At 45.5% G+C, this 27166-nt stretch overlaps 1 protein-coding gene across 2 annotated transcripts in view; it reads left to right on the top strand.

The window, feature by feature from the left end:
• The window catches only part of JARID2 (jumonji and AT-rich interaction domain containing 2), a 258350-nt gene that overhangs the window by 106518 nt on the left and 124666 nt on the right, over positions 1-27166 (top strand). Inside the window, exon 2 of one of the 2 annotated variants that reach the window (XM_041770261.1) lies at positions 15517-15652. In XM_041770261.1, the coding sequence (XP_041626195.1) occupies positions 15517-15652 (136 nt within the window). Of the gene's footprint in view, positions 1-15516; positions 15653-27166 lie in introns of those variants that run through there. The other variant, XM_041770263.1, reaches the window with a different exon arrangement.

The raw sequence follows: 27166 nt of genomic DNA, 5'->3' as shown, positions 1-27166 counted from the left end.
ATTAATGAGACCTCTTTTCTCAAATACTAAGCTGTAGTTTATTTGTTGTGTTTTTCAGAAACTTTTCTGTTTGTACCAAAGAAAAGGAATGGTCATTGCATTCCACCTAGTTAAGGAAGGTACCAGCACGTTACACCCTCACAGTCCTCTCTGCAGGCTCATGGACCTGTCCTCTTGTGGAAGCCTCTTCCAGATGTGTTCCTTTGCATCTCACTGAGAAGCAATTCTGCTTTCCTCCTGGTTTATTGCTGGCCATGTAATTTTGTTTATGATGTTTTTGTTGCTGGTGGTTTTTCTTGTACTCTTTACTCTGACTCAGGAAGCTGGTCTCCTTTTCTATTTATGGTAATTACTAGAGAGCATTTTATTTTGGCCCTTGGGGAGTGCCTGCTGTGTTTCTTTGTGTGGGCATGTATGTTAGGCTTGGAAAGTGTTTTCTTTGAGGTCAGGGCTTTTGTAAAATGGGCTGAAAAAGTTTGTCGAACCCCAACTGGCCATTAAAAATTCGTGTGTGTTTTCTATTTGGCTACCCCGCCCCCCGCCCCCCCCCCCCCTGCCAGTTTTACATCAATTTTAAGGATAAAATCCATCCCTTACTATCCTGTTAGGAGGACAAGATCTTTTTTCTCTTGTGTGTGGGGTTAGAGAAGGTCTTTTTGAAAGCTACCCTGATAACTGGGGAATGTTAGGAACAAAAAGAGAGCCTGCAGGCCACTCAGTCTCTCTGGAGACAAAAGTGGAATTATATGTTACTGGTGAGCAGGACGTTTCCCAGAATGTATAGCCTCACCATCTCCCTGCTCTGACTGTACAAGAAGAGGAGTAGGTGCTTCAGCTGTGTCCTTCAGGTAGTAACTTGGGATCTAGTATTATTTGGCAGTAGCTTGAGATTTGGGTAAATGAGAAGAAAAACTCAATGTATGGAGGCTCCCCCCCCTCCAGGAAGTTGACCCCAATTTAGTTTTGTTCCTTATGATGGGATATTGGGTCAGAGAGTATATACAATTCAAATCTGTCCCCTCCTGATGGAATTAAATCTGTAGCAGTCTTAACCTGGTTTCTTAATACTTGTAAATTAAAAAAAAAAACTTTATTCATCAGAGACACAGAGAGAGGCAGAGACATAGGCAGAGGGAGAAGCAGGCTCCCTGTGGGAATTCTGAGGCATGACTTGATCCCAGGACCTCAGGATCCTGAGCCAAAGGCAGACGTTCAACCACTGAGCCACCCAGGCGTCCCTCATGATACTTGTACTGAGATGTTATTTTTGTATTTATTATTGGCAAATCAGAACCATTCTCTGACTCAGACATGCAGGGTATCCCTCATTCATTGGGACCTCTGGAAACTTTGAGTAGTTTATAGCTGTTCGATTCACTTCCTTCAAGCTAGTAGGTGTTTGGTTTATGTTTCAAGGAACAAAAGCTTGAGTATCTGCTAAAGCGCCGCGCCCCCCCCCCCCCCCCCCCCCTATTTCAGAGAATACAGAATGCTTGATCTTAGAGAATTTCTGTAAAAACAGTCAGCAGTGTATTAGGATGTTCTGGGGCTATTTCAATAGCTCTTTCCGTAGTTAATGTGAGTTTCTTTGTTTTCTTAGCTTCATTTGCTCAACCATTACTGAAGCTCCTAATGTATACATGAGTCAATGTTGGGGGATTGTCAGAATATAGATCCTATTAATGCTGTGAGACTGCCTTTCACCGAGGGTGGGAGTGTCTATAGGTGGGTGGTTCCAGGACTGTGTCCTAGAGGTGTGATTCTGGGCTTATTAAAAATCTCGGGGCACATGCCACAATCCCAGTCAGCAAAGTCAGAAGGGAGGTGAGGTCTGTACTTGATAAAGCTCCTCATGGGGGTTTCCAGGGCAGTCAACCTTGACCCACCAGTAGCATTCTAGACAAGAGCTTCTGGGGCTGCTCAAATCTGAACACATGTCCTCTGATTGGGACGATGAGAAAAAGACTTATTTTTATTAGGAAGATAAGAATATGGGGGTTTTTGTTTTTGGTAAACCAGTGAAGAGAATTTTGAAGGTGAGAATCTTCGCTTCAGGTGCTCCAGGTTTACTGAAGGAGGAATCTGCAAAGAAGAAGCACAGCATAGTTGGAGCAGTGGGGTGTGACTCATGGCAGCGGGTCACATAAAGGTGTTTTTCTCTTTCCTCTCTCCAGGTCTTAGGGTTTATTCCTTTGGATTTTGTAGTGTTCTGCTCTTTTGTCCCCAACAGCCTTTGTGTCTATGGGTCCCCCCAGTTGCTGGCATCCAGAAGGAGCTACTCTGGAACCTTCCTGGACCCACCTGAGAGAGAACAGGGTATAGTTGGTAACTCCACACAAATGTTTGTTTTGTGACCTCTTGAAAACTTCACTGCATAGTCCTCTCTGGGCCATCTTGTGACCATATTTTGACTACCTGTGAGCAAAGGCCTCAGCCCCCTGTCTTCTTGGTTACCTCTCTCTGTTTGGGGTGGATGTTTGTCATTTTCCTTATTTGCCTGTGAAGCCTCAAGAGAGGAAGGGATGCCAGCACCCCCCCCCCCCCCCCCCATGGAGTGATTGATTTTATTAGGACTTCACAGAGCTGAATAGGATTTTCTTACCATCAGCTGCTCATGAACCCCAGTGTCACCTGTGTTGACCACTGCCACCTTATTGACCTGCCATCACTGGTGAATTAGGGCTGTGGTGTCAAATGGATTTTTATAGAATGACTCTAGTGAGACCTCTAATTTCTTCTCCTGTGGTCACCCCTCTGCCTTCACTCACTATTTTAAAGCATCATTTTCCCTAAGGCCCCAAAAACCTTCTTCACCATAAAATGACTTGTCCAGGTCAGCCAGTCCTTTATTGGACTTCGTTCCTAACTTTCACATGGACCGGTAAACTGTGTTTTCTGCCCTTTTATAAATTATGGTATACAAAAATATGCTTTTTTTAAACTACTGTGGTTATGTTGAGATCTCTAGTCCTGATCTGATCCAAGGCCTGAACTCTGACCTCTCCTAAGGGCAACTCAGTAATAATAATAAGTTACTCAAATAGTAACTCAGACTAGGATGCCTAAAAACTAAACTCTGGTTCTTCCCTTCTCTCTGTTCCAGAGTACTCTTCTCAGAAGTGCCTTCCCTTTGCCCAGAGGTAACTCCATTTCCTGAGTTGAAAGATTTTTGAGTTTATCTTTGACTCTCTCCCTTTTTTCTTTATTTTTTAAAAAAATATTTGAGAGAGAGAATGAGCACAAGCAGGGGGGAGGGGAGGGAGAAGCAGACTCCCCGCTGAGCAGGGACCTTGACCCAGGGGCTGTATCCTAGGACCCCAGGATCATGACTTGAGCTGGAGGCAGATGCATCACCCACTGAGCTGCCCCAGCTCCCCCTTTTTCGCACATTCCAGATAAGCACCAAGTTGACTCCCACCTTCTGAATGTTGCTGGAATGTGACCCGCAGTGGCAGCCGCTTGTCCCACCGTGGTCTTCCCCTCTCCTATGGGCAGTTGTCTTGAGGCCTCCCTTCCCTGCTTCCCTACTTCACCAGCCCACCCTGCCGTGGTTTGTTCTCAATAGAGCAGCCTGTGGGCAACTTAAAAAATGTAGATCAAATCATTATTTCTTTGCTCAAAACTCTCCAGTGGTTTCCTATTTGGCGTGGAATTGTCCTCTGCCTGCTTCTGCTTTATTCTTTCACACATACCGCCTGAAGTGTAAATGGTTAAGCTGCTACTTACATCCACTTTGCTTATAACACGAGTTTTCCCTTATCACTGTGAAATGTCAGCAGAGGAAGAATCATGACTTTGCTTCCAGATAGCCATATTTGCTTTCCCTAACAGCTTTGCTTTAAAGTGAGTTTGTATGCATGCAGTGTCACCTTTGTCGAGGGTCAGCCCTCGTGACTTTGGGGGGCACTTTGTGAACGTATAGGTAAACATGGGACTCTTCATTGAACCTGCACACCAGTACATCAGATTTTATAGAGAGAAATAACTGCAGGAAATCTTGTCCTGCATGAAAGGGGAATTCTTAGAGATGGTTTGGATGCAGGAACCAAGGAAGGTTTCCAGTTCTGTTTAGGTGGCAGAAATAATGATGACTTTTGCAAACCACTGTGAAATAGTGATGGAGTTAAATCCTTGTCATTGGACTAGGACTAGATTAACTTGTAGGAAGTCCATCAGTTTGAAAATTATTATCCTCTTCTGCAGAGGGTCCTGGTCACATAGAATCATGCATTCTATGCGATATAAAACCAAGCTGTGGGTAAATACTGAAACAGACATAGGTGGTAAATTGGGTCTGATTGACTCTTGAGCCTAATTGACTGTGCTTCTTGGTACCAAAGTATTGATATGAAAATGAATTGAGAATGGAGTCTTACTGGTACATTTAGAAAGTCTGTTCTTTATCTTCTGTGGAATTACTGAAGTCACGGTGAATATTTAGTTAATAAACACCAGTACTCTGATTTCCTGGTATTCGTTTTGAGAGGCAGATGCAAGATGAGAGAGCTGTCACCTCTTGTTCAGTTTGTGTGTGTGGGGGGGTTGGGGAGTGGGCATTGAGAGTTGGGCAATTACAGCCTAGGAGGTAAATTGGGGTGATTTATAAAAGAGTTTTTGTAGGCCATTTTGAGAAATTTGTAAATCTCTCCTGTGGTAGCCAGTGGGAGCCATGGAAGGCCTTTGTGTAGGGGAAGGAATGATGTAGATTGACAGTTGTATTTATTTATTTATTTGTAAGATTTTATTCACTTATTCATTAGACACACACACACACACACACACACAGAGAGAGAGAGAGAGAGAGGCAGAGACATAGGCAGAGGGAGAAGCAGGGTCTGTGTGGGGAGCCCGATGCAAGACTCAATCCCAGGACCCCGGGATCACGACCTGAGCCCAAGGCAGACACTCAATCCCTGAGCCACCCAGGTGCTCCAGATTGATGTTTCAGAAAACAAATCATGCAGCTGTGTTTTGTAGAGAAAAACTGTATGGGAAGGATGGGTGGACTAGGGATTGGTTGGTGGCAGTCATTTTTAAAGGTCTCTTCTGTAAGACCCGAGAGGAGAGCATGTTTTATGTCTGTAGCCGAGAAGTGGAAAGCTAAATAGCATTATATCTGATTTAGGGAGTGGAGGTGAATGAGAAGGTGCCAAGTCCTGCTTAAGATTCCAAATTATGGGTAGCCAGGAAGGCAGTAGGAGGGATCATTGAGGTAGAAATCTCACAAGGTGGTAGGGGCAGGGGAGAGGAAAAGATTGTCAAGAAAATGCATTAGTAGTCGCGGATATTAAGATCATTACAGATTGGGAAGGGCAGAAAAATCCTAGTTAAAAATGGTCGGGGGAGAGGAAACCGGAAAGCCAGTGGAGGATCAGGTACCAGTAGAAAGTTTGCATTAGATTTGGTAATTACCGTGCTTTTCATGGCAGTGAGAACAGTTTTCCTAGGCAGGGTGGGAGTCCGCTCTATCCCACGGCCCGCAGCATCACCTGGGAGAAACTGAAGATGGGGCCCGCAGTGCAAGGGGGGGGGCAGTTTTCAGGTTTCTCATGGATGTCAAGTTGGCGATCGCTCTCTTGGTCATTTTGTTCTACCTATGAGGCAACCAGAGTTCTAGAATTGGAGTCCAGGTCCCTCTTACCTTGAGGCTACTGTTCTGTTTTCCATCTGTTTATAAGTGCTCACTCGCAAGAAATGGTTTTGAATACATAGTGTGTGCTGAACTTCTTGCCACGTGTTGGGAGCACAAAGATGGAGAGGGCCCAGGGCAGGTTCTCTGGAGTCAAACTAATTAGGATGGGGGGAATCCATCTTAATACCTTAGTGTCTAAGGTCAGTCATTTGCAAATGTTTGTATGATAATACTTCACTGGCCAGTTGTAAAATGGGGAGGAGAGTATGTGCAAGAAACCCGTGGTATATGGCCTGCCACATAGTGGTCTACATTTATCATTAGTGCTAAGTGCTAATGGGGAGGGATACGGATGTTAAATTGTTTGTGGAGACAGGTACCTATAAATGACGGGGCAGTTGCAGAGTGGTTGTGCCCTCAGCAGAGGGCTGGAGGGTATGAAAAAAAGGGGATAAAATGTATTGGAACAAATGCAGCACAGTGTTAATTTACCTTCAGTCCGAGGGCATGTTTATTTGTGTGCTTTATGATAGTTTGAAAAGTTCCCATAAAAAGCCCCAAAATAAACGTAATGGCTTGTAACTGAATTGCTTCTCAAATGTAGTTTGTCTCCTGGGCAGGAACGTACACTTATACTTACTTCCTGGATGGGGGCACTGCTGAGCCAAAAAAGCCAGCAAATAAGTCAGTTAATGATTCAACTCCTAAAATGTCACCATCAGTGTCCTGGGACCTAAGGGAAGAAACAGAAGTGTAAAAATTGCCCTGACCCCCTCACCATGGCTTAGAGGCCCATAACCTTGACTTGTCCTGGCAGAGGAGAGGGGTGGGGCACCAATCATTCTTCATGGTTTGGGCCGCTCTGTTGGTGCTTGGAAACTGGCTGGTGAGGGCTGCCTTTGTCTAGTTTCAATCCTGGAGGATTATTTTAAGGATTTATTTATTCTTTTAAGAGAGTGAGCACCCGAGTGAGTGGGAGTAAGGGGGAAGCGGGGGTGGGGGGTGGGGGGAGAATCCCCAAGCTGAGCCCGATGCCCCATGTGTGGCTGGATCCCAGGACTCTGAGATCACAACCTGAGCCGAAGTCCAGAGTGGGAAGCTCAACCAACTGAGCCACTCAGGCCTCTCCTGGAGGACTCATTTTGTAGGAAATTCCTTAGAAAATGATTTGAAGGCAAAAAAGGGGTAAAGAGGTGTGTCTTTAGGGCCTCCTTGTAGATTGAAAGTGTTGCAGTCCATCCTCAGAATTCATATCCGTCCCCTGCAAACCTGGAAGCCCCCATGCAGCAGAGAGGATTGCAGCCATTTCCCTGAGCATTGTATGGGTGGGAATCTGTAATTCAAATGGTTCCTCAATCCTTAGACTTGGATTCTTGTGCAAACTATTTAATATTCTGGAATTTTTCTGCTAAGCAGAGCATAAAGGTACATATGTTGAAGAATCTCAGGGACATTATGGAAATGCAGTAGGAGGTAGCACACAGTCCTTGAAACCATATCCAATGAAAGGGAAATGGATGCTCTAGAACAGTGTTAGTCATGGGAGCTTCCAATGATGATGGAAAAATTCCGTAGCTGTGTTGTTCATTTTGGGAGACACTTGAAATGTATCTAGTACAACTTGGAACTTAACTTAAAAAAAAAAAACAAAACTTTATTATTTGTTCATTCATGAGAGACACACAAAGAGAGGCAGAGACATAGGCAGAGGGAGGAGTAGGCTCCCTATGAGAGCCCAACGTGGGACTCAATCCCAGGGCCCCAGGATCATGACCTGAGCCAAAGGCAGATGCTCAACCACTGAGCCACCCAGGTGCCCCTGGAACTTAATTTTTCATTGTAATTAAGTTAATTGTAAATGGCCACATGTAGCCAGTGGTTAGTGTTCCTTGGGGAATTTGGGGCGGAGAGGGATGCATTCTTCACATAAAAAGGATTTAATGGTGAAAAGATCCAATTTGGTTAGAATTCCTTTGGGAACTTTCTTGTTCATAACTTAGTCCCAGATGAAGTCCTTGTATACTCACCCCCTTGGCACTGCTGATGCCAAGTCGTCCTTCATTCTGCTGGGTTTTTCCGAAGACACTGGTCAAGCATTTCTCTGTAACTTGATTTTCTCGCTTTCCCCATTTCTCTACACTTGAAGGTAGATGGTCAACCTAGATATCTGCTGGATTCTTGGAGGTAATCCTGCTGTAGATTTTGGGTCTTTCTGATGATGTCTAAAAAACAAACTGTCAGATGAAGTGCTCGGGGAAGCTGGAAGGCTGTGTCGCCAGCCCTGGTGCCATTCCCTGACTGCACCATTTAACCACGAATGAGAGGATTTTGAAGCCCTTGCTGCCGCTGTCTTGACAACAGCAATGTGACATGCTCAGACGCAAAAGAGCTGACTTGGCAGCTGCCCAGCAGATTTTTATAAAGGCTCAGTTGGTGGCCGGAGAATCAGGCTGTCAGAGTTGTGTGTTATGCAATAAATCGTTTTCAGCAGAAGTTCTTAATCCAATTTCAGCTGTGGCTTTTTTTTTTTTTTAAATAGGCAGTAATCAAAGATAAGTACACATTATTTAATGGGAGTTTGGAAGAAGTAAAACTCTCCTAGCATAAGCATTTTCAGGCCGTTTACTTTATCCCAGGAAGCGTATCTGTCTGAGGAAAATTTGTTGCTGGAAGTGCTTTTAATTTAAAGTCCAGGCAGAGCAACATCATTCACAAAGTTCAGTTAAGTCCGTGGTTTCCTGACCGCTTGTCATCTTTCTAGATGTGAATATTCCCCTGAATTTTCTCTGATACTGTCAGTATTGATGGTTGATCCATTTCACAGAATTAAAAAAATGGATTAGCTAGTTGATTTGAGAAATGGAGATTTGTAATGGAGAAGACATGATTATTTTGTTGAAAGGGAAGAAATATGAGTTTTAGCCTAAGTTCTCACATTTTTCAATACTTTCTCATTTGTTTTTGGCTCTGTAAATCCTTGTTTATGTGGAATCTGTGCCAAGAATCAACGCAAGGTCCCCAACCCCCCGGGTTTTTTTTTGGGGGGGGGGATTGCTTTCATTGTTCTCAAACTTCATGGAAGAGGCTGGCATTTCAAATAGCAACAAATTTGATTACGTAGGATGACTTAACAGGTGTATGCAGAATTTGTCCTGAAAAGGCATTCATGTAGAGGTTTCTGGTCATTTTTCCCTGGAATGAGGAAAAGCACTATTTGTTCTTCCTTCCCCATCTCCCACAAAAACCCAGTCTTTCAAATCTTTTTTTTTTTTTTTTTAAAGATTTTATTTATTCATGAAAGACAGAGGCAGAGACATAGGCAGGGTCCCTGCAGGAAGCCCCATGGGGTACTCGATCCTGGGACCTTGGGGTCACGACCTGAGCCAAAAGCAGACACTGAACCACTGAGCCACCCAGGGGCCCCAAGTCTTCCAAATCTTGTCTCGAAACTGACTGGGCTCTGCACCAGTCAGGACCCCCCCCCCCCCCCCCCCCCCCCCCCGCCAATTCTCTTCCCTTCCACAAGGTGCTTTTTTCTTGCTAATCCAATTTAGGGTAGGGTTGAACATTGGGATTGAGCCATGGCATGCCCTTTTCATTTTAAAAGGGGTAGAAAGTTTCAAGTTCCTGGCTTCCCAGAGCCTTGGCAAGGCACATAAAGAGAGGCTGTATGGCCATAGTGGTGGTATTGGTTCACTTCTCCAGTGGCTCCTTGTGATCCAGACACATAACCATTTGTCTTAGCACGTGTGTAAGCCTGTAATACAGAGGTTTCATGTTAGGAGGTCTTCCTAGCTTTGAATTCTCTTCCCTCGCAATCCCCTGCCCCCCACCCTTTCCATATCTGCTTGTTGTGCTTGCAAGAGGCTGTGAAGAACATTGGATTTCCTATGCCCTTTCTCTGTGGAAGCAGGAGTGTTTTCTTTGGGATGTAATGCCATCTTTAACTGTGCCAGTCCAAAGGGGAACCCTCTTCCCCCCACCAGCAGGTTGACCTTTAAAACCTCAAAGGGGAGGTTTTGAATTTCAGTTTAAAGCGCAAGCGTGTATCACACTGCATTCCTAGTATGTCTTGGGTGTTGGCTTTATTTTTCTTTGGTGATGTGGTTAAAAATTATCTGTTGGGTATTAGACCTTTTCTTCTTAATTGGATTCGTATATGCCAGGAGGGACCTGGTGAATTGGTTGGTTGACCTGTGTCCTGGTTTGCACCAGTTGTCCTATATCATCATTAACGATGCCATTGGTTGGTATGATTATCATTCTACCTGTGATGCATGAGTCTCTTACATAGTTTGCTCACAAGTGAGAGGACGTTAGGTATCTTCCTTTGGATGGGCCGTATTTCATTTTTAAATAATTGTAATTGTCAGAAAAAGTTTTGGGTTCTCTTTTTGTTTTTGTTTTTTTAAAACCAGAAACATATCCCTCCAACCCATGCATTTCCATCCTCGTTTTCCCCCTCCTCAAACAAGGTGGCCTGAATTTAAAACCATAAGAAACACCGAGACATGGACAGATTACATGAGGATGTCTTGAGAGATGACCTTAGAACCCGTGTTCGTCCCAGTGAGACGAAGTAACTGCAGAAATTAATGAGAGAAAATCCCTCTCCCTCCTGTTCTTTTACTAATCTCCAGCTAGTACTCATGAATGGTTCTAGGTTTGTGTTTATTTTTTTTCATATAATATTTTCATTTACCTCTTGAAATAAATAATTTTAATTTTGCTTTCATTTAGTAGGAGTTCACGTGAATTACGTGTTTGACATTTTCCCTTTAAGAATTGAATTTCTGAGTTTTGAACTTCTCTTGGTGCACCTGCCGTGTAGTGTGGACCCCACTGACCACACATGCCAGCTTTGGGTTCTCTCTAGCTTTTTGACCTTTGGGCAAGACCTTGAAACTCATCTTTTTTTTAAATAAAGAGTTTTGTGATTACTTCCTTTTCCACCCTATTTTAAGCTGAAAGGAGTTGGTGGTAAGCTTTATAATCTCTAACCTGGCTGTGAGTTCTGGAGGTTTGTTCGTTGGTGCTGTACGCCAACAAGGAGTGCAGTGTTTTCCTGTGCTGGCCCAGCACTCTATTTTCTCGCATGTCTGTTACAAAATGGAGCAGCCAAAGGGTTATGCTGTGCCCTTTTCTCTTAATAAAAAAGATTATGACCATAAGCATTCAAGTTTAATTCCTGACCAGCTGCCATTTTTGATAAGAGATTCTCCAGTTATTTCAAAGAATGGCAGACGTTTTTCAAATGAAAAGAAAACCCTGTCACTTAACTTTTAAAGGCTTAAATACTCAATTTTCCATTTGCCAAAGAAAGTGATTTTTTTTTTTTTTTTTTAGCGGTCAGAATAGCAAAGTAAATCTAGATCTGGATGGTGTTTTTCCTTTTTTACTTCCCTTAAAAAAAAAATCTTGTTAGTGCACCAGATATTCTTACTATGGCAGTATTTGCAAAGTGTTTGTTTTGGAATTGGGGAAATTCAGGTTAAGAAATCAGGGGATGGGAGTAAGGGAAGGTTGTACGTTGTCTGGGGCTTGCATCGCACTTCCCCAATAATTTGGTGAAAATGTAAAAACTTAGAGATCTTACTGATGTCGCAATAGCCATAGATTTAAAAAAAAAGTCTTTAAGGAAATGCATAAAAAGAACTGACACACACTCTGGGCAACTGAATTTGCATCAGAATGAAGCTTCTGGGTTCCTCTTATCTGTGGCTACAGCACCTCCTGTGCCTTCCTCTGTTAAACTGACCAGTAAGCCAGAATGGACTGGGTACTTGGTTCTGGGGAAGTGGCCCAGGAAGCCAAGAAAGAATCTCTCCCTGTTCAGTGCCGCGCTGTCAAATCAGGTAGGATCCCTGATGAGAAGGGAGAGTCCTGTGGCCCGAAGGAGTCTCGGGAAGGTCAAAGGGGGGATAATTAGGAATTCTGAACACTGAGGCATGAGTGGACTATCAGATGGTTTTGAAAATAGTGATTTGGGAACGCGTAATTGAATGTAGAGGGTGCAGGGTAAAGAGAATGTGAGAATCCTGGAGGATTAGAGAGGAAAGGGAGCCTATGTGGATGTCGTGGTGGAGGAAAAGCAAGTGTCCAGGTGTTTTGTGAATGAATTGGTCAGTATTTAGCTGAAGGTAAGGGACTGTGAATGGGTCATCAAGTTTGGGCCGTATGAGACCATGTGGATATCTAGATGGGTGCCATTTTCTTGCTGGGAACTGGGTAGTTGGAGGATGAGGTAGCCAGTCCGTTTGGATTACCACTGCGGGAAGTGTTTTATGGAGGATAGGGGATAGCAGGTGATTTGAGTCAAGAAAATTGTAGGATTTCAAGCACTCCACTTAAAACATCCTGAATGTTTGTAAAGGTTAGGGGCCAGCAGGCAGGTCAAGTGGGGGTAAAAGTAGTGGGAAGAGTGAGCTTCAACTTGAGTCTTTGTTGTTCCCGGAATTTTTTTTTTAATTTTTTATTTATTTATGATAGTCACAGAGAGAGAGAGGCAGAGACACAGAGGGAGAAGCAGGCTCCATGCACCGGGAGCACGACGTGGGACTTGATCCGGAGTCTTCAGGATCGTGCCCTGGGCCAAAGGCAGGCGCCAAACCGCTGCACCACCCAGGGATCCCTGTTCCCAGAAATTTTAATTGATCTCTTACTCTGTCTGGCAGGCTTGGGATATCCGTGGTGACCAGTACTTCCCGACCCCATGCAGACATTATTTAAATGGTTGATTAAATGAGGCCACTATTAGGAGCACCTGGGGGTTCAGTGGTTAAGCATCTGCCTAAGGCCCTGGTCATGATCCTGGGGTCCTGAGATGGAGGCTCATGTTTGGGTCCCTGCTCAGCAGGGAGTCTCTTTCTCCCTTGTTTCCATTTCCCACTCCCCCTGCTTGTGTTCTCTTGTGCACGCACTCTCCCTCTGTCAAATTTAAAAAAAAAATGAGACCGCTATTGAAGAGGGGGGAATAAAAGGTAATAAACTCTTAAGTGTCTGTATTTTGATTTCACCTGACCTGTAACAATAGTCTGCCTAGGCTTTTTGTAGGGCTCTCTGCCCTTGGCTGCTCTGAATGACAGGTAAGGCTACAGCAGAGTAAGTGTTGGACTGAGGTACCTTCTTGCAGGCCTGCTGTGACCCCCTCCTGGCCAGCCCTGTGTGACCACCACACGTGGTGCAGGCACACCTGTGCTTTCTGCATCTGGCATCCTCCTAGGGGGGAGGAGTGCAAGCCTCCTAGCTCAGAGTAGGGTGATTCATATTAACCCCACGGCTGTGCAGAACAGCTTAAGTTTTAATTTCAGAATTATTACCCACCTGTTGAGCTCTTGGAAACAGAACAGAGTCCACTTCTTTACCTACTGGGTTTGTGTCCTGCGCCAGCATCGAGGGAGGTGACAAGGCTTGACTGGCAATGTACCTTATAGAAAGGAACTCCTGGGTTTCAGGACAAAGTTTTTAAATGACTAGAATTTGAAAGCCCATAATCTGGGTCATGGATTTGCTTCTCCTGTATTTAAAGTACTTTATAGGTTTCACGAAGCTGCTTGTGTCTGTGCGAACCTTAAATGCATTTGCTTTTGCAGGTGGTTTATGTTTTAATGAGACATTAGTTGTAGGGATATAATTCTCCTGTGTGGAGGCTCGAAGTCGTCATGAAGGCACCAGTCTGAACACGATGCAGTAAATCACTGCAGGAACTTTACATTGAAAGTGACTTTGGGGTTTATAATTTATAAACTCTGGGCATGTAGGAAATATTAGTTTAGAATCACATTAGCAGTCAGTGATGAGAACAGGAATCTGGTTCTGACGCAGAGCATTCTGCAGGGCAGGCTTCTCTGGATGCTGTGAGAAGCTGGGATTTCAGCCTGTCTTTCACTTCAAGAGGAGCTAATGATTAATCATCCAGATGCAAGTAATCTGCTCAGGAAGCTGGCGGGACAGTGACTTCACCTTCTTTTGTGTACCTTTTGTGGGTTGTGTTAGGGGTAGAGCGTGACTTGTATGTAGTAGCAGTTAAGAAGTCATGCATGCTTCTCCCTCAGGGTTGTGGCCATTTGTTGACTTCTTGCAGCCTCAGACCCACCAACCCTTGCCTAACCAACTCTGACCTTGTAGATGCTCTCTGCCTTTTTTGGGAGCGCCCCCAGGAAGACAGGATTTGCCTTCTTCCTCTGGAGCGAATGGAAATCTCAGCTTGGCAAGGTCTGCAGGAGTTGAAGGATGTCGGGGGTGTGTGGGGGGGGAGGTGGAAATCTTTAGCTCTTCTTTCCCAAGGTTCTCTTCCCCTTATTATAGAAGATGGAGAATTACTCTCCTTCTGGGAAAATCCTGGCAGCTTAACCGGAGTGCAGCTTAAAGTTATTTAGGGCTTAGAGTCTCCATGTGGTTGGGTTTCTAAGATGTAGTTTGCGTTTATGCAGAATTTAGGAATTCTAGAGCTGGGAAAGCCCTCAGGTCATCTAGCCCCCTTACCTAGTTCCACAGAGGTATTCCAGGACCTGGGTGTTAGGGAGGAAAAACCAATTCTGTCGGACATGCAGGACAACAGCCTCTTGAGGTGGAAGTCCTCCTGTTTGAGCAAAAGGAACCCAAGTATATTCACCCCCCCCTCCTGCTTTTAGCTGAGGATATTAATGTTTTCCTTATTCTCCTAAGGCCCAAAATATCTGGAAGCTCTGATCTTTCTAAGGTGAATAGTTATAAAATGCTTTAGTCTTGAAGTCAGTGTGTGAACGTGAGGACTTCTTCAATTAGGAGACTGCAGGCAGGTACCCATAGGAGAGAACCTGCGACCGTCCTCTGCTGTGTCCTTGCTGTGTGCGAGGCGGCACTTCCAGCCTTAGGCACACCTTCTTGCTGATTCCCCGAAACCCTTAACCTCCGCCTAATGTCCGGATCCACTATCTCCGCATTTCCAGACTTGGCCCCTCTTCTGAGTTCCTTGCTAGGCGGCTCCCTCCGCTCCTGCTCTTGCTGCTGCTTGCCTTTGCTCTGTCCCCCTGTGGTTACTGCCTGAGTGGCTTGAGATGGTGGCTTGAGATGGTGGCTCCTCTCTGGATTTCCCCAATCCCCAGCTGCGGAACCGGGCCTTCATCCCTTCCTCTCTTTTCAAGAGCTTGCATTGCATTTGATACCACAGACATCAGGGAGCCACTCAAATTAGAGCTTCAAGACCTGTTATTAACCTGTGTGTATCCCCCCCCCCCCCCCCCCCCCCCGTTTAAATCACCCCTTCCCTCCCAAACGTCCTACCCCTCCCCCTCCCCTATTCTCTACTCTCCCAGGATTCATTGTCTTTTCTCCCCCACAGTGCTCTCTTTCATTTAGGACTTCTATAAGTGGTCAGTACAAATCCAGTTTCATTTCTTCTGACCGAATTGTAAATTCTTTGAAGGCAGCACCACCACACCCCCCTCCCCCCATGTGACACCAGCAGCAGTTTCTAGAAGAGCACAGCACATTCTTGTAAGGCAGGACACATTCTGACATTACTCAGTGAAACTCCAGCACAGTGCTTCATTACATCTCTGTTGGTGGGTGTGCTTGACTCCTCTTTCTCCATTTTGCCAGGAATATGAAATTTCACTTATTACTGGTTAATGAGGGTATTGGGGCCTGGGGCTTATAAGGGAAGCCAGGTGGTTGTCTTCCTTCCACTCCCTTTCTGTAAGGTCTGTGAGTGAGCTTTTTGCTGGGAGATCAGCAGGCCTCAGCAGGATGGGACCACAGGATGGAATTCTGACCTGGTCTCAGGCGTGTGGTACTTGTTTGGATTTTTTTTTGTTTCAAGGTTTATTCTCTTATTTACTTACACCCCCTCCCTTTTTTTTTTTTAAAGTGATTTCTCTTCTCTCTTTCTTCTGTTTCTCCAGGATGACAGTGATGGGATTCCGTGGTCAGAAGAAAGGGTGGTACGTAAAGTCCTTTATTTGTCTCTGAAAGAATTCAAGAATGCCCAGAAGAGGCAGCACGGGGAAGGCCTGGCTGGGAGCCTGAAAACAGTGAATGGTGAGTTGCCTCTTTTGTTGGAATTGGATGGTATATTTGGGCACGGCCTTGTTTCTGAACCGGAGATGTGTTTCGGGCGGCTGGTGCTTCTCAGGCTAGGCCCCAAATGGTAGTTATTTTGGACATCCTACTGGGTTTATAGATTCATTTTTATGCTCCTTTTATGTCTGTGTAATATAATTGGCGAGGTGCCTTAATTAGTCTCTTCCCTATAGATCAGACCAGGCTGTGATCTGATTTTCTACCAGGTCCTGGGTTGAAGGTAGAGTGAGTCTGATGGGTTTTTCTGTGGATATCCATCTTTCGACTTGGATCTCGCTGTACCGTGGAGCTTCTGGTTCTCCCCTGTTTGTATAGAAAGTAGCTTGAGTCCCGTGTGCCTCCCGCCCTTCCTGCTGTCTGGTTCAGCAACCTCCTAAGTACCTGCTTCCGTCCTTGTGGATCAGGCCAGGCAGGTGGTTACCTGGCCACAGGGATCCAGTGGCACAGAATTCCTGTGCATTTGAGAGCGCAGCTGTACAGTTATCAGATGTCTCCTTGAAGCCTGGAAGGAAACTTAACTCTTCTCTGAGTTTCTTCTGCTGTCTCTTTTTCACAGGTTTAGGGTGATGGGGCTGAAATCATCCAGTGGTAACCGTTTCAGAACACGTATTTGGTTACAGGCTGTATTTTATTTCAGGGGATGTGGCCCTGATGGCATTCCATAGTCTGTCTTGTACTTATTAGTCCTTTAGAATTTCTGGATAAATGTGAATATTTGACCACGTTCTAGTTTGTACTTGCTTGGAACCAAGGAGATAAGGGAGAGGAGGTTGTGGTGTTTTTTTGTTTTGTTTTGAGCCTCTGCTCTGGTCGTGGGGTGAGAGTCATGACATATGGGGGTACTTGATAGCTTGCCAGGGTGCAGAAGGACAGGCTCACTGAGGCCTTCCATGGTCTTTCCAGGCTGCTTCGTTGTAAGGTTGGTTGTCTGGGAGCCTCCTATTGGGACTGCTGCTGTCAGGCGGGAAGTGCATTGAGCCATGGCAGGGTTTTCAGGGATGCCCTCCCTGAACGCCACCATGGTTTGTCCTGCCACCCACCCCAGGCCCTCTCTTCTTCTGTGTGACTTGAAACAAGAAGCCCCTGAACTCTGAATCCACACATATGGGCATAGTCCTCCCTCTTTTCAATCTTTCACAAACAGAAAAGCAAAATTAGTAAAATTTGTTGCCAGAAGCCTAGAATTCGGACCCCTGTGTGATGTAATTGTTCTTGTCATTGCTTCACATTGAACATAGTGTTTGGCTTTATGTTTTTTAGGGGAACCTGACAGGGACAGGGAGTACGGGGGCGGGGTGGTGGTGCGGGGTGCGGGTGGGGTGGGGAGAGAATATCCCTGCATCCTGACATTACTATTGGGCAGGTGTCCCTGCTGTGAGTTTAGATTTTACTGTGCGGATAAGGCACGCGCTTGTTCTGCTGTGTAGGAGCAGTAATGCCTTAGAGGTTTTAGAATCTCTTAACCAAAACAAAACAAAAACCAAAACACCAATCCATCTGAGAAAAAAACCCCAGCTTTTTAGGACACCTTAGCCAGGTGTCCAGGATTTAAATGAAGGTGGAATTTAGGTAAAAGAACAAAACCTGAAGACCTTCAAGAGGTAACAGGTACTGCCAGCCTCTCGGCCAAAGGTAGCTCTCGTTTTTAATTGGCTTTGTCAAAGGTTTGACAATGCTAAGGAATTCTGCGAACACTGGCAAAGACCAAAGACCCCTCTGTGGGTGTGGGGATCATTGAAAACTTTAAAGAGTTCTAGTACCAGTTTCATAAAGAAAAGGGGGGTTTTGTTGTGGTAGTTGTTATTTCATGCTGATACAGACTGATTTGTCTTCTTGGGGTGTTTTTTTTTTTTTTAATTTTTAAAAAAGATTTTATTTAAGAGAGAGAGTTTGTGCAAGCATGAACAGGGGGAACCGCAGAGGGAGAGGAAGGAGGAGAACTCCCCGCTGAGCAGGGAGCCCAACACAGGACAGGATCCTAGGACCCCGAGATCATGACCTGAACTGAAGGCAGATGCTTAACCGATTGAGCCGCCCAGGAGCCTTGCCCTCTTGTATCATTCATTCATTCATTTATCTATTTATTTATAATTTTATTTATTTATTCATGAGAGACACAGAGAAAGAGAGAGAGAGGCAGAGACACAGGCAGAGGAAGAAGCAGGCTCTATGCAGGGAGCCTGACGTGGGACTCGATCCTGGGTCTCTCCAGGATCACACCCTGGGCTGAAGGCGGCACTAAACTGCTGAGCCACCCAGGCTGCCCTCTTGTATCTTTTTAAATAACTGAGACACGGAGGACTCTCTGGAGATCCCCGTTTGTGGTCTTGCTGGTGCTTGTGCAAGCCGACAGTGCACATCCACATGCTTGTTACTGTGTATCCTGGATGTCCATAGCACTTCTAGGGGAACCTATCTCCCTGTTTTGAGAGGCAGCCACCAGGTCAAAGTGTGCTTTCTCATTGGGGGCCTACTGGAGAGATCAGGAAACCAGAGTCATTGACTGGGGAGTAAGTCCTATGTATGTCCCTGGTCCTCAGCAGTGTTCTCTTAGAGGGCATGGTCCAGGGAAGGCGGAAAGCAGTGGAGCATCCCAGACGTTTTTGGCGGGGTGGGGGGAGATGGGGGGGATGGGATGATTGCCAGCAGTGTTCTCTGTGTGCCCATAGGCATGTTCCTTGTATAGTGGACGCTTCGTGGTCCTCATTCACATACTGAGTGGTAGAAGGACCTTGACCTGGGCTGTATTTACATCACAGCACCCGATCTTGGGGTTCTTCACTGTGGGGCAAATGAAGACTGGGTTAGTGGGGGAGAGTGGTTTTCACAGCTCTGCAAGGTGAAAAGTTTTGGCTTTTTGCTTTGTTTTGGTTAGTCACAGAACCTCTTGAAGTTCTCTTATAAAAAGTGATATCCATTGGTCCAGAGTGAATTATCACAGAAACGAGTCTGGTGGTAGAGTTTTGAAGCTGTGCCTGGATCACATCCCTTGTGAGGACAGCGATCAGAGTGAGGGCCTGGGCCCAGGTTCGGAGGTGCATAGCTGCTGTCCCTGTGGCACGCACACCCCCCCCCCCCCCCCATGCCTCCATTTTCATGCTTTGCAGCTTGGGGACCTGGGTATTGACCTGCCTCTGAGGCCCCTGGTGTTTTCATCTGTAAGCCGAATAAAATGTCCTTGTGGGGCTTGGTGAGTGCTCTGGGTGGTGATTTTTCCCCAAGGTCACATATCTGTCCTCTGTGCAGTAGCAGAACTGAAATTACAACTCATGTCTTACAACTTTGAACCTAGCATTTATTTGGGAAAGGCAGAAGGGGTGAAAATCACACCGAATCTTTGAAGGAGTAGTGTGGAAAGCAAGATGTTTGGGGTCCATTCCCCTCCCCGGATCACTTTTCAGAAGTTGTCTCTAGGTTATTGATCCTGCCAGGGTTTTCTGGGGGAAAACAAATACTACCTTGCCTTCCCCAAGAGAAGGAGCTTGAGGTGACTTTTTATCTAATTTGAGAATGAATTGACATCATTTCCACTGAATCGTTGGCGTGCTAGGATGATGCTTCCATCCTTCTTGTGTGAGGCGGGTGGTGTCTGGTGTCTGAACAGCACACAGAAAGAAGGCATCTTGTATCTGAGTGGCTGAGCTCTGCTGCCCCATTTCTGTGGGTCTTGTGTCGTCATAATAACCCAAGCAGACAGAAGATTGTAGGGAGACTTCATATTTTATGTCACCAAATCCATGTTTGCCATCAATCTTGCTTTTGTGGTTCTAAATTGACAAGGAACAAGGGTTTTTGTTTTCTCCTAGGAGAGGTAGCGAATGTGAGTCCTGAACAGCCTGGCAGCCTGTCTGTGTAGGGATTGAAATCCTCATTATAGCCTGTTGGGTTATAGCCGGTGTGGGGGAGGCAGCGCTCGGATTTTTGCTGATTGTGAGAGCCGTCTGTCTGCTTCCTGCTGTAGATAATGCCGCTTCTTCTGGCTGTAATAAATTTGACAAAAGCCTAGGGAAGGGCTGGCAGAGGCTGAGGCCTCGGCCACTCTTTGAGGGCCCTTGGCCCACTGGGGCTGAAATTAGGGACATTTAAATAATAACATGCTACACAAATGAGTACACATAATTACACAGTAAGAGAGGGGAGCTATTAGCTGTATTTTGAGTTTCATTTGCTTCCTATAAATGTCATCTGAGATCAAGCAAGCCCTCTGGCCAGCCAGAGACCCTTGAGTAGATTTAAGAGACCCTGGATCCTTTTCCTTGGAACCTTACAGTAGTTGTGATGGCCAGTCTGTATTGAGCATTCACTATCGATGCACTTTTGATTCTAGCACTTTATCTGCATTTCACTCATTTTAATCTTCAGAACAAACCATTTTGTAGATGAGGAAGTGATACACCAGGGTGGATTAGCCGTTTGCTTACACAAGTAGTCCTTGGCAGCCAGACTTTAAAACCCCGGCTTTCTGCATCAGCGCTCCCTTGCTTTCAACCAACTCTTAGATACAAGTAATTTTGGAACGCTCTGTAAAGATAGCATTCTAAAAATAAGAATTTGTAGGAGGACACTTTTTCTAATAGGCGTTTCTTTGGAAGGAGAATAATGGGAGATCTTCCGTTAGGGGAGGACACTTTAGGGGGGTGGGGTGGGGGAGACAGTGTGAGTATGAATGTGGGCATGCTTCTGGGCTTTATTAGAGCTTGTAATTGATAGAGGGAATCAAAAGATGGCACCCCTTCTGCTAGGGTACCTGCCTTAGGCCTGTCACAGGCGCACGGATATATTTGTTTTCTCTCTTCGCCTAGAGGTAGAGAATTGTATTTTTAAGGTTCATCTTGAACCACCGGGTTGGCAGTCCAGTAAGGCCTTGTCACCTCGTTGGTGAGGGATGGGCCTTTCTGGCAACAACTGCCAATTGATATCAAGGGCCACAGTTGGAAGTGCAGACACAGGGGAACTCCCCACCCTCCCTCCCCGGCCACCTTGTTTTCTTTAAGGAGTAAAATTTTCAATTCTTTGAAAGTCTTTCTCAAAGATTCCTGATGTTTTGACTGTGAAATGAAACATGGCCCCAACTCCTGCAAATTCAGCATCCACTGCATAAAATAGAAAATTTCTTCTGAGTCCAAATGAGAAGTCCCAGCACTTCATCCCACGAATGGAAGTTTAATCACGCAGCTATATTTGAAAAGACTGTCCTGGTTGTATGGGTTGCCTTCTGTCATCGGGGCTGGGCGGGAGAAGAGAGACACAAACCTCTCCCTTCTGTTTTGGGCCTGAAGTGTTCATGTCTAGCTGTTGGTTTTTGTTTGTTTGTTTTAAAGATTTTATTTATTTATTCATGAGAGACACCCAAAGAGAGAGAGAGAGAGAGAGAGAGAGAGAGGGGCAGAGACACAGGCCAGAAGGAGAAGCAGGCTTCCTGCGCAGAGCCCGATGCAGGACTCGATCCCGGGTCTCCACCCTGGGCCGAAGGCAGGCGCTAAACCGCTGAGCCACCTAGGTGTCCCAGTTTTTTGTTTTTTTGTTTTTCCTCCTGGAGAAAGTGCCTTATACCCCAACGCTTTGCCCAAATGGAACTGCTAATGTCTTAAGTGCCTGCATCCTCTGTAAGCTGTCGGCACTGCCAGCTCAGGCTGCCCTTGAGTAGTGGCTGCAGCTTGGGTTTTCTGGAACATTCCAACCTCAGACTCTTCTTCTGTGCCCCCCATGATGTGTGAGACAACACTCCATGTGAAAAGAGCTGGGCGAAATTGAGGGTTAAATACACTTCACTAAACAACTTAAATGCATTCTTTGTTTTAAAAAACAACAACAACACAAAGCTACATTTTTATCCTGGAAAATGATTGGGTCAGAGAGGCTTGATGTCTTTCTCGTGGTCAGTCTTGGACCTAAGTCATGCGTTCCGGGCATTTCTTGATAACCCTTCCCTTTGGTTGATACTTGATTGCATCTTTAGAACACGGTTTTGTGAATAAGAAAACAACTCCCATGGCTCTTCTTTCCTGTCACTTTGTGCTTGAGGTCCTCTCCCTCCCCCTCCAGTTCTCTCAGGCTGCTGCTTCCTCTGTCAGCTGTGCCCAGCTTCTGTCCTCCTCATCCCGTCAAATCTTGGTCTGCTTTAAGAGAAGGAGCCTACAACAGGTAGAGGTGTGTGGGTGGGAGAGTGTGTATGCGTGTGAGAGAGTGTGTGTTTAATTTGTGTGAGAGAGCGCATGTGTGCACGTGCTTTCTCTCCTCCCTGTCACAGTCCCTAGAGAAGCCCGGCTTTGAGGGGTCCTGAGGACAAGAGGATGAAAGTCTATGATCTCCTTTCTCCTGTCAACTACTGGGACATCACCCTGGAACTTATCCCTCCTCATTATTTACTTGTCTCCTCCATGATTGCTATCAGTAAACAAAACATATTGTAGTTGCTCCCATAATAAAATAATCCCTCTACTGATCTTGTATCTCCCTCCTGCTGTTCATTTCTCTCCTCACTGCAGAGTTCTGTGAGAGAACATGTCTACACAGTCTGTCCCCTCTACTACTTCTATTTGTGTTAATATCCTTTCCCCTCTCATTTTTCTTTGAACCCCTAGAATCAGGCCATGATTAAGGCTTGATAATGACCTTGAATGCCAAATCAAGTTTCCAGTCAGTGTCACCTTATTTGCCCCTTTGGCAGCATTTGACAGTGACTGAACCTGTCCTGAATTCCACTTACCACTTGCCTTCAGTGATTTCGTGGAAGGCCTCATGAATATGAGGTGTCCCAAAGCCAACTGTTCCTACTCTATCTCCTGTGCTCTGCCTGTCTTCCCGTTGTCCATAAATGCCAGTTCCATTCTTCTAGTTGCTTCACCCTAAACCTTGGAGTTATCTGTACTTCTCTGATTTTTCCTTACTTTGCATTCCATCCTTTAGCAAAAGCTGTTTATTCTGAATTCACATCTTTTGCATCTGAATTTGCACTAATGCCACTAGTCTGAAATCTCTAGCTTGGGCTGGAACCCCCTAATGCTCTTTAATCTCAGCTTCTGCCTTTTTCCGTCTCTAGGCAGCAGTCAGAACAGGCCTCAGCACATGCTCGGTCCTGCTGTGTGTCTTCCTGCCTCTTAGCTTAGTAGATGCTCAGCTCATCCTTACCCTGACCACTTGGCATGGGCCACAGTGTCTGTCAGGTCTCCTCACCACCACCTCCCCTACTAGTCTGTCCGCCTTGGTGTTCCAAATGCACCCGAATTCGTGTGTGTGTGTGTGTGTGTGTGTGTGTGTGTGTGTGTGTGTGTTTTAACTATGTTTTGAGATCATGAGCATGGGGAGAGTGAGAGAGATCTCAAGCAGGCTGCTCAGTGGACTCCTGGGCACTCTGCAGAGCATGTGGTGTGTGAAGCAGGGTGCAGATCACTCTCTGCCCACAGACTGCTCCTCACTCCCCCTTCCAGCACCTTCTGCTGTGCTGTAGACACATCCCCTCTGTTCAGGGGGTCGAGTGTCCCACATATGACTCCTGGTTTTGTTTCGGAAATGCGCACAGCCTGACACCCTACCCCCAGATCACAGCCTATGCTGTTTCCCCTGTCTCTAAAGGCACATGTTTATTCATAGTTAAAACATTCTTTGGTCTTACCATCATAAAGATTCTTGGAATTGGATCACCCTTGCACCTTTTTCTCTACCATGTTTCTGGATTGTCTGTTCAGGTACAGGGTACATTGTCAGATAATTTAAAATTGGGCTTTTAAGAAGTGACTACTTCTAATATCATAACATTTATTTGTAATCTATCCAAATTTTGAGGGTTTGTACAGTGGGTCTCAGATGTTAACGCAGCTTGTACGAGGCTGCATAACTAAGAGATCAAATCAGGATCTGACCCTAGGACTCCTCGCTCAGATCTTACTTTTTTTTTTTTTTTAATTTATTTTATTTTTTAAATTGAGGTGAACTTTAGGCTCTGTGAAACCACACATCTCACTTGTACAATTCCATGGATTTGTAAATGCTCATATAACCCATGTGACCAGCACTCCACTGTAGATGTCATACTCTTCCATCAGCCCAGAAATGTTGCTCTATTCTTCCCCCTTTCCAAATGAAAGTATGTTCATTTGGGGGTTTGTTACCATGGTTGTCTTGATTTTTTTTTTTTTTTTTTAAAGGAGCTTTTACAGTGACACATGGGTTTGTGGTATTTTCCCAGAATGTACCAGATGCCCAAGAGTGTCAAGACTTGAAGGGGCCTGGAAGCCAGTGTATCTCTTATGCCCAGTATGCAGCTCTTAGAAGCCCTGGCTTTAGGAAGGCATGAATAAGATCCCTACCACTGGACATGGCCATGAATGACCTTTGCCATCTCATGGTGGCCTTTGTGAAGACAGATTCTCTGTCTTGAGCTGGTGCTATGGTTTTGGTTCTGAGCTGCGTGGAGTACAGACCAAATGGTTTTTGAACAGCTCTGCCTCTCCTCCTCTGGTGTCCCATTTCCCTGGTGGTGCTGTTGTGTGTTAAGAAATCGCAACCATGGTGTGAGAATTCAAGAATTCTCAGAACTGGGGTTCCAGACATGGCTTTTCCCCAGAGGCGCACTAAAGAGGCATTCCTAGGGCATATCCCTTTTCTGCCAATGCATGTGTTTTTTATTGCAGTGATTCTGATCCAGAGCCTGAGAGCTGCCCCATGGCCTTGAGGATGCAAACACATAGGGTGGCATTGTAAGATTGCTAATTTCTGTCCATTTTCTTACTGCTTTGGTGAAAGTCTTGTGTATTAGTCAGCTCGTGCTGCCGTAAGAAAATACCGTAGACTGGTTGGGGTGGTTTAAAAAATAGAAATAAATTTCTCATTGTTCTGTAGGCTAGAAGTCCCAGATCCAGCCCTGTTCCTGGTGAGGGATTGCTCTGTGGCCATATCCTCACTAGGGGTGGTGGTGGTAGGAGGAGGGGGTGTGCACAGGCGTCTCTTCCTCTTCTTCATGAGGACACTGGCCCTTGGAGATTATTGTCCTTCATCCCATTATGACCTCATTTACTTTTATCACCTCCTTGCAAGCTCTGTCCAGATAGTCACATAGGGTATTGGAGCTTCAACATTAGGAATTTTGGGTGGGCCAAACAGTACTACTACCAATACTAGCACTCCAGGAGGGCTCTGAGATGGTAACAATTTTATTTCACTTTAATTTTCGATTAAGTTAATTTTCATGTTAATCTGTACCATGTTTCCTTTTGTGCTGCTATGGTACTAGAACAATTTCCTGGTATGTCTCTAGCCCTCAAGAACTTGTTTGACTTTGGGGAAGTTATTGTTCATCCCAACTGGGTAGAATTAAGCTTGGGTTTTTATTGAGTGCCGTGCCCCGCACCCCCATCCCCCTTTTTGAGGCCTCTCGGGTTTATCTAAATCCCTTACTTCAGTGGGGATTGAAACAAGACTTGGGCTGGGATGCTGCTGTAGGCCAAGAGCCCTAAGGAAGGAGCAGATTGGGTTTTTCAGAGGCTCCAGGGGTCAGGAGAGGGAGTGGTAATCAAGATGGCCCTGGAGAGGTGTTTCTCTTGTCCATGTCATAAAACTCATGACATTATTCAAGGTTGAATAATCCTATGTGTTATACACAAATTCATTTTATTTGTATTTTCTACACAAATTTGATTTATTTTTATATGCTGTAAGTGTAATTTAGGGCAATGCTTTCCAACCAGTTCTACGTCTCAATGTGTACAGGTAGGGAAGAGCCTTGGAGTCCCCAGATAGGGCTGCCCTCAGGCAGAGGTGACTTGTTCAGGCTTGGAGTTTATCTGTGTTCACTCTCCTCAGTGGTAACATTCCCCCCCCCCCACCCCCATTCCCTCCTACCTGGAGATCCTGATGCTTTCTCAATCCCCGCCATGTCATGATTTGAATTCTGTGATGTGTGTTTTTACGGGGCTTTAATTATTACCAGATCTACTGCGATGGCCTAGTGCAATTTTGCTTTGCTTGTGAATTTCTTAGATCCCATTTCTCCCACATTTAGAGGACCTTTTACGTAGCTTTTGGAAATAACATGTTATTATGTGAGCCACATTAAATGTTTAGTGTCTTGTATGGCATATCTTTAAAGCCAGAAGGGTGATAACTGGGTGTGCTTTTGGGAAATTACCCTGTGGCCCATAAATCCCTTAATTTACAATTTATTACTTAAGCTCACCTGCTGCCAAATGTCCTCTGTCCTTCTAGCTTTCTCTTTAGTCTTTAGGGGATTTCTGCAGAGTCCCAAACTAGCTTCCTCATGATTTCTTTATGAAAGGTCATAAAGCAGTGCAGGTGTCTCATATGAGGAGGTTTGGGGTCAGTGAGGGAAATAAGAGCTATTTTATAACCTTAGGTCTGCCTGTTAAGGACCAGAGTGTCGCCAGTGTCAGCCCAGCCTCTCCACTAGGCTGTCACCGTGTTGTGCTAGGAGAGCTTTACGGGTTCTTTCTGGAGCTTCAGAGCTGCTCATGCTCCATGTCTGGGACACCCCATTCCTCCTCTCTCCTTTTCCCTGACCTTTCACTAGTGGTGTTGGTTCGTTCATACTGTGGCAGTGATGATTTCAGCTCTTGCTGCACACAGGGCCTCTTCCCGTGTGTCTTGCCCCACCAGGATCTTCTGGGTGTGTTCCTAAAGGGGGTCCATGTTTCCATTTGGCAGGTAGGTGGGCATCCTGGTCATGTGTGGCTCCTGGTCTTGGTGACAAGGAAAGACATCTGTGTTTGAGACTTCCCCTGCCAACTTCTGGTGATGCCCCAAGTAGCAGTTCCCTTCCAATGTTCCAGTGGCTTTGAACAGTTTATTTTGTCTTCCAGTGCAGCTCAGAGTCTCACTTCAGAAACTTTTACCTGTCTTAATTCAGCTGCCTTCCTTCTGATGGGCTTGGGCGTATTCATGAAGGAGTTTGAACCCACATTTATGGGGTTAGTGGGTTATAGCATCACTCCCCATTTAGAGTGTTGTTATAGAAGGTCAGCGAATCCTCCAGAGACACACAGCTAGGGCAGGTGACACACCAGTGGAAATAGTGCACATTTATTGTCTTGGGGTGCAGGAGGCCTGTAATTTCTGGTGGGATCTGTATTGCAGATTGCTTAGCCTGTATCAGAGAGGCTTTACCCTGTCCTCACTCAGCAGTTTTTACCCAACTTCAGACCAGTGTTATTTGAAAAGGGCCTTTCCAGTTTACTCAGTTGGAAAGTGTTACAGAGTTTTAAAGGGTGAGCTGGAAGGCTCTCAGCTGGCACTTTCTGAATCCCTCAGAGGAAAATATTGGCAAACTCTCCACTCTCTGCCTGAACTCTTCTTATAAATCGAGAAGCCAAGAGTTACGAAGCTGTCACAAAGGGTCCGATTCAGCCGTGTGAGGGAACGTGTCATTATCCTTGCTAAGACCACAGAAGGTTTTTTCTGATAATACTGCACCCCCCCGCCCACCGCCCCGGGCTTGTGATGTTAATCTTCCTGCCACTG

This window comes from Vulpes lagopus, chromosome 10 (assembly GCF_018345385.1).
Source record: "Vulpes lagopus strain Blue_001 chromosome 10, ASM1834538v1, whole genome shotgun sequence".
In the NCBI taxonomy this organism is placed as follows: Eukaryota; Metazoa; Chordata; class Mammalia; order Carnivora; family Canidae; genus Vulpes; species Vulpes lagopus.
Note: the sequence above shows the minus strand (reverse complement) of the source record. Positions and strands in the feature narration are given on the sequence as shown.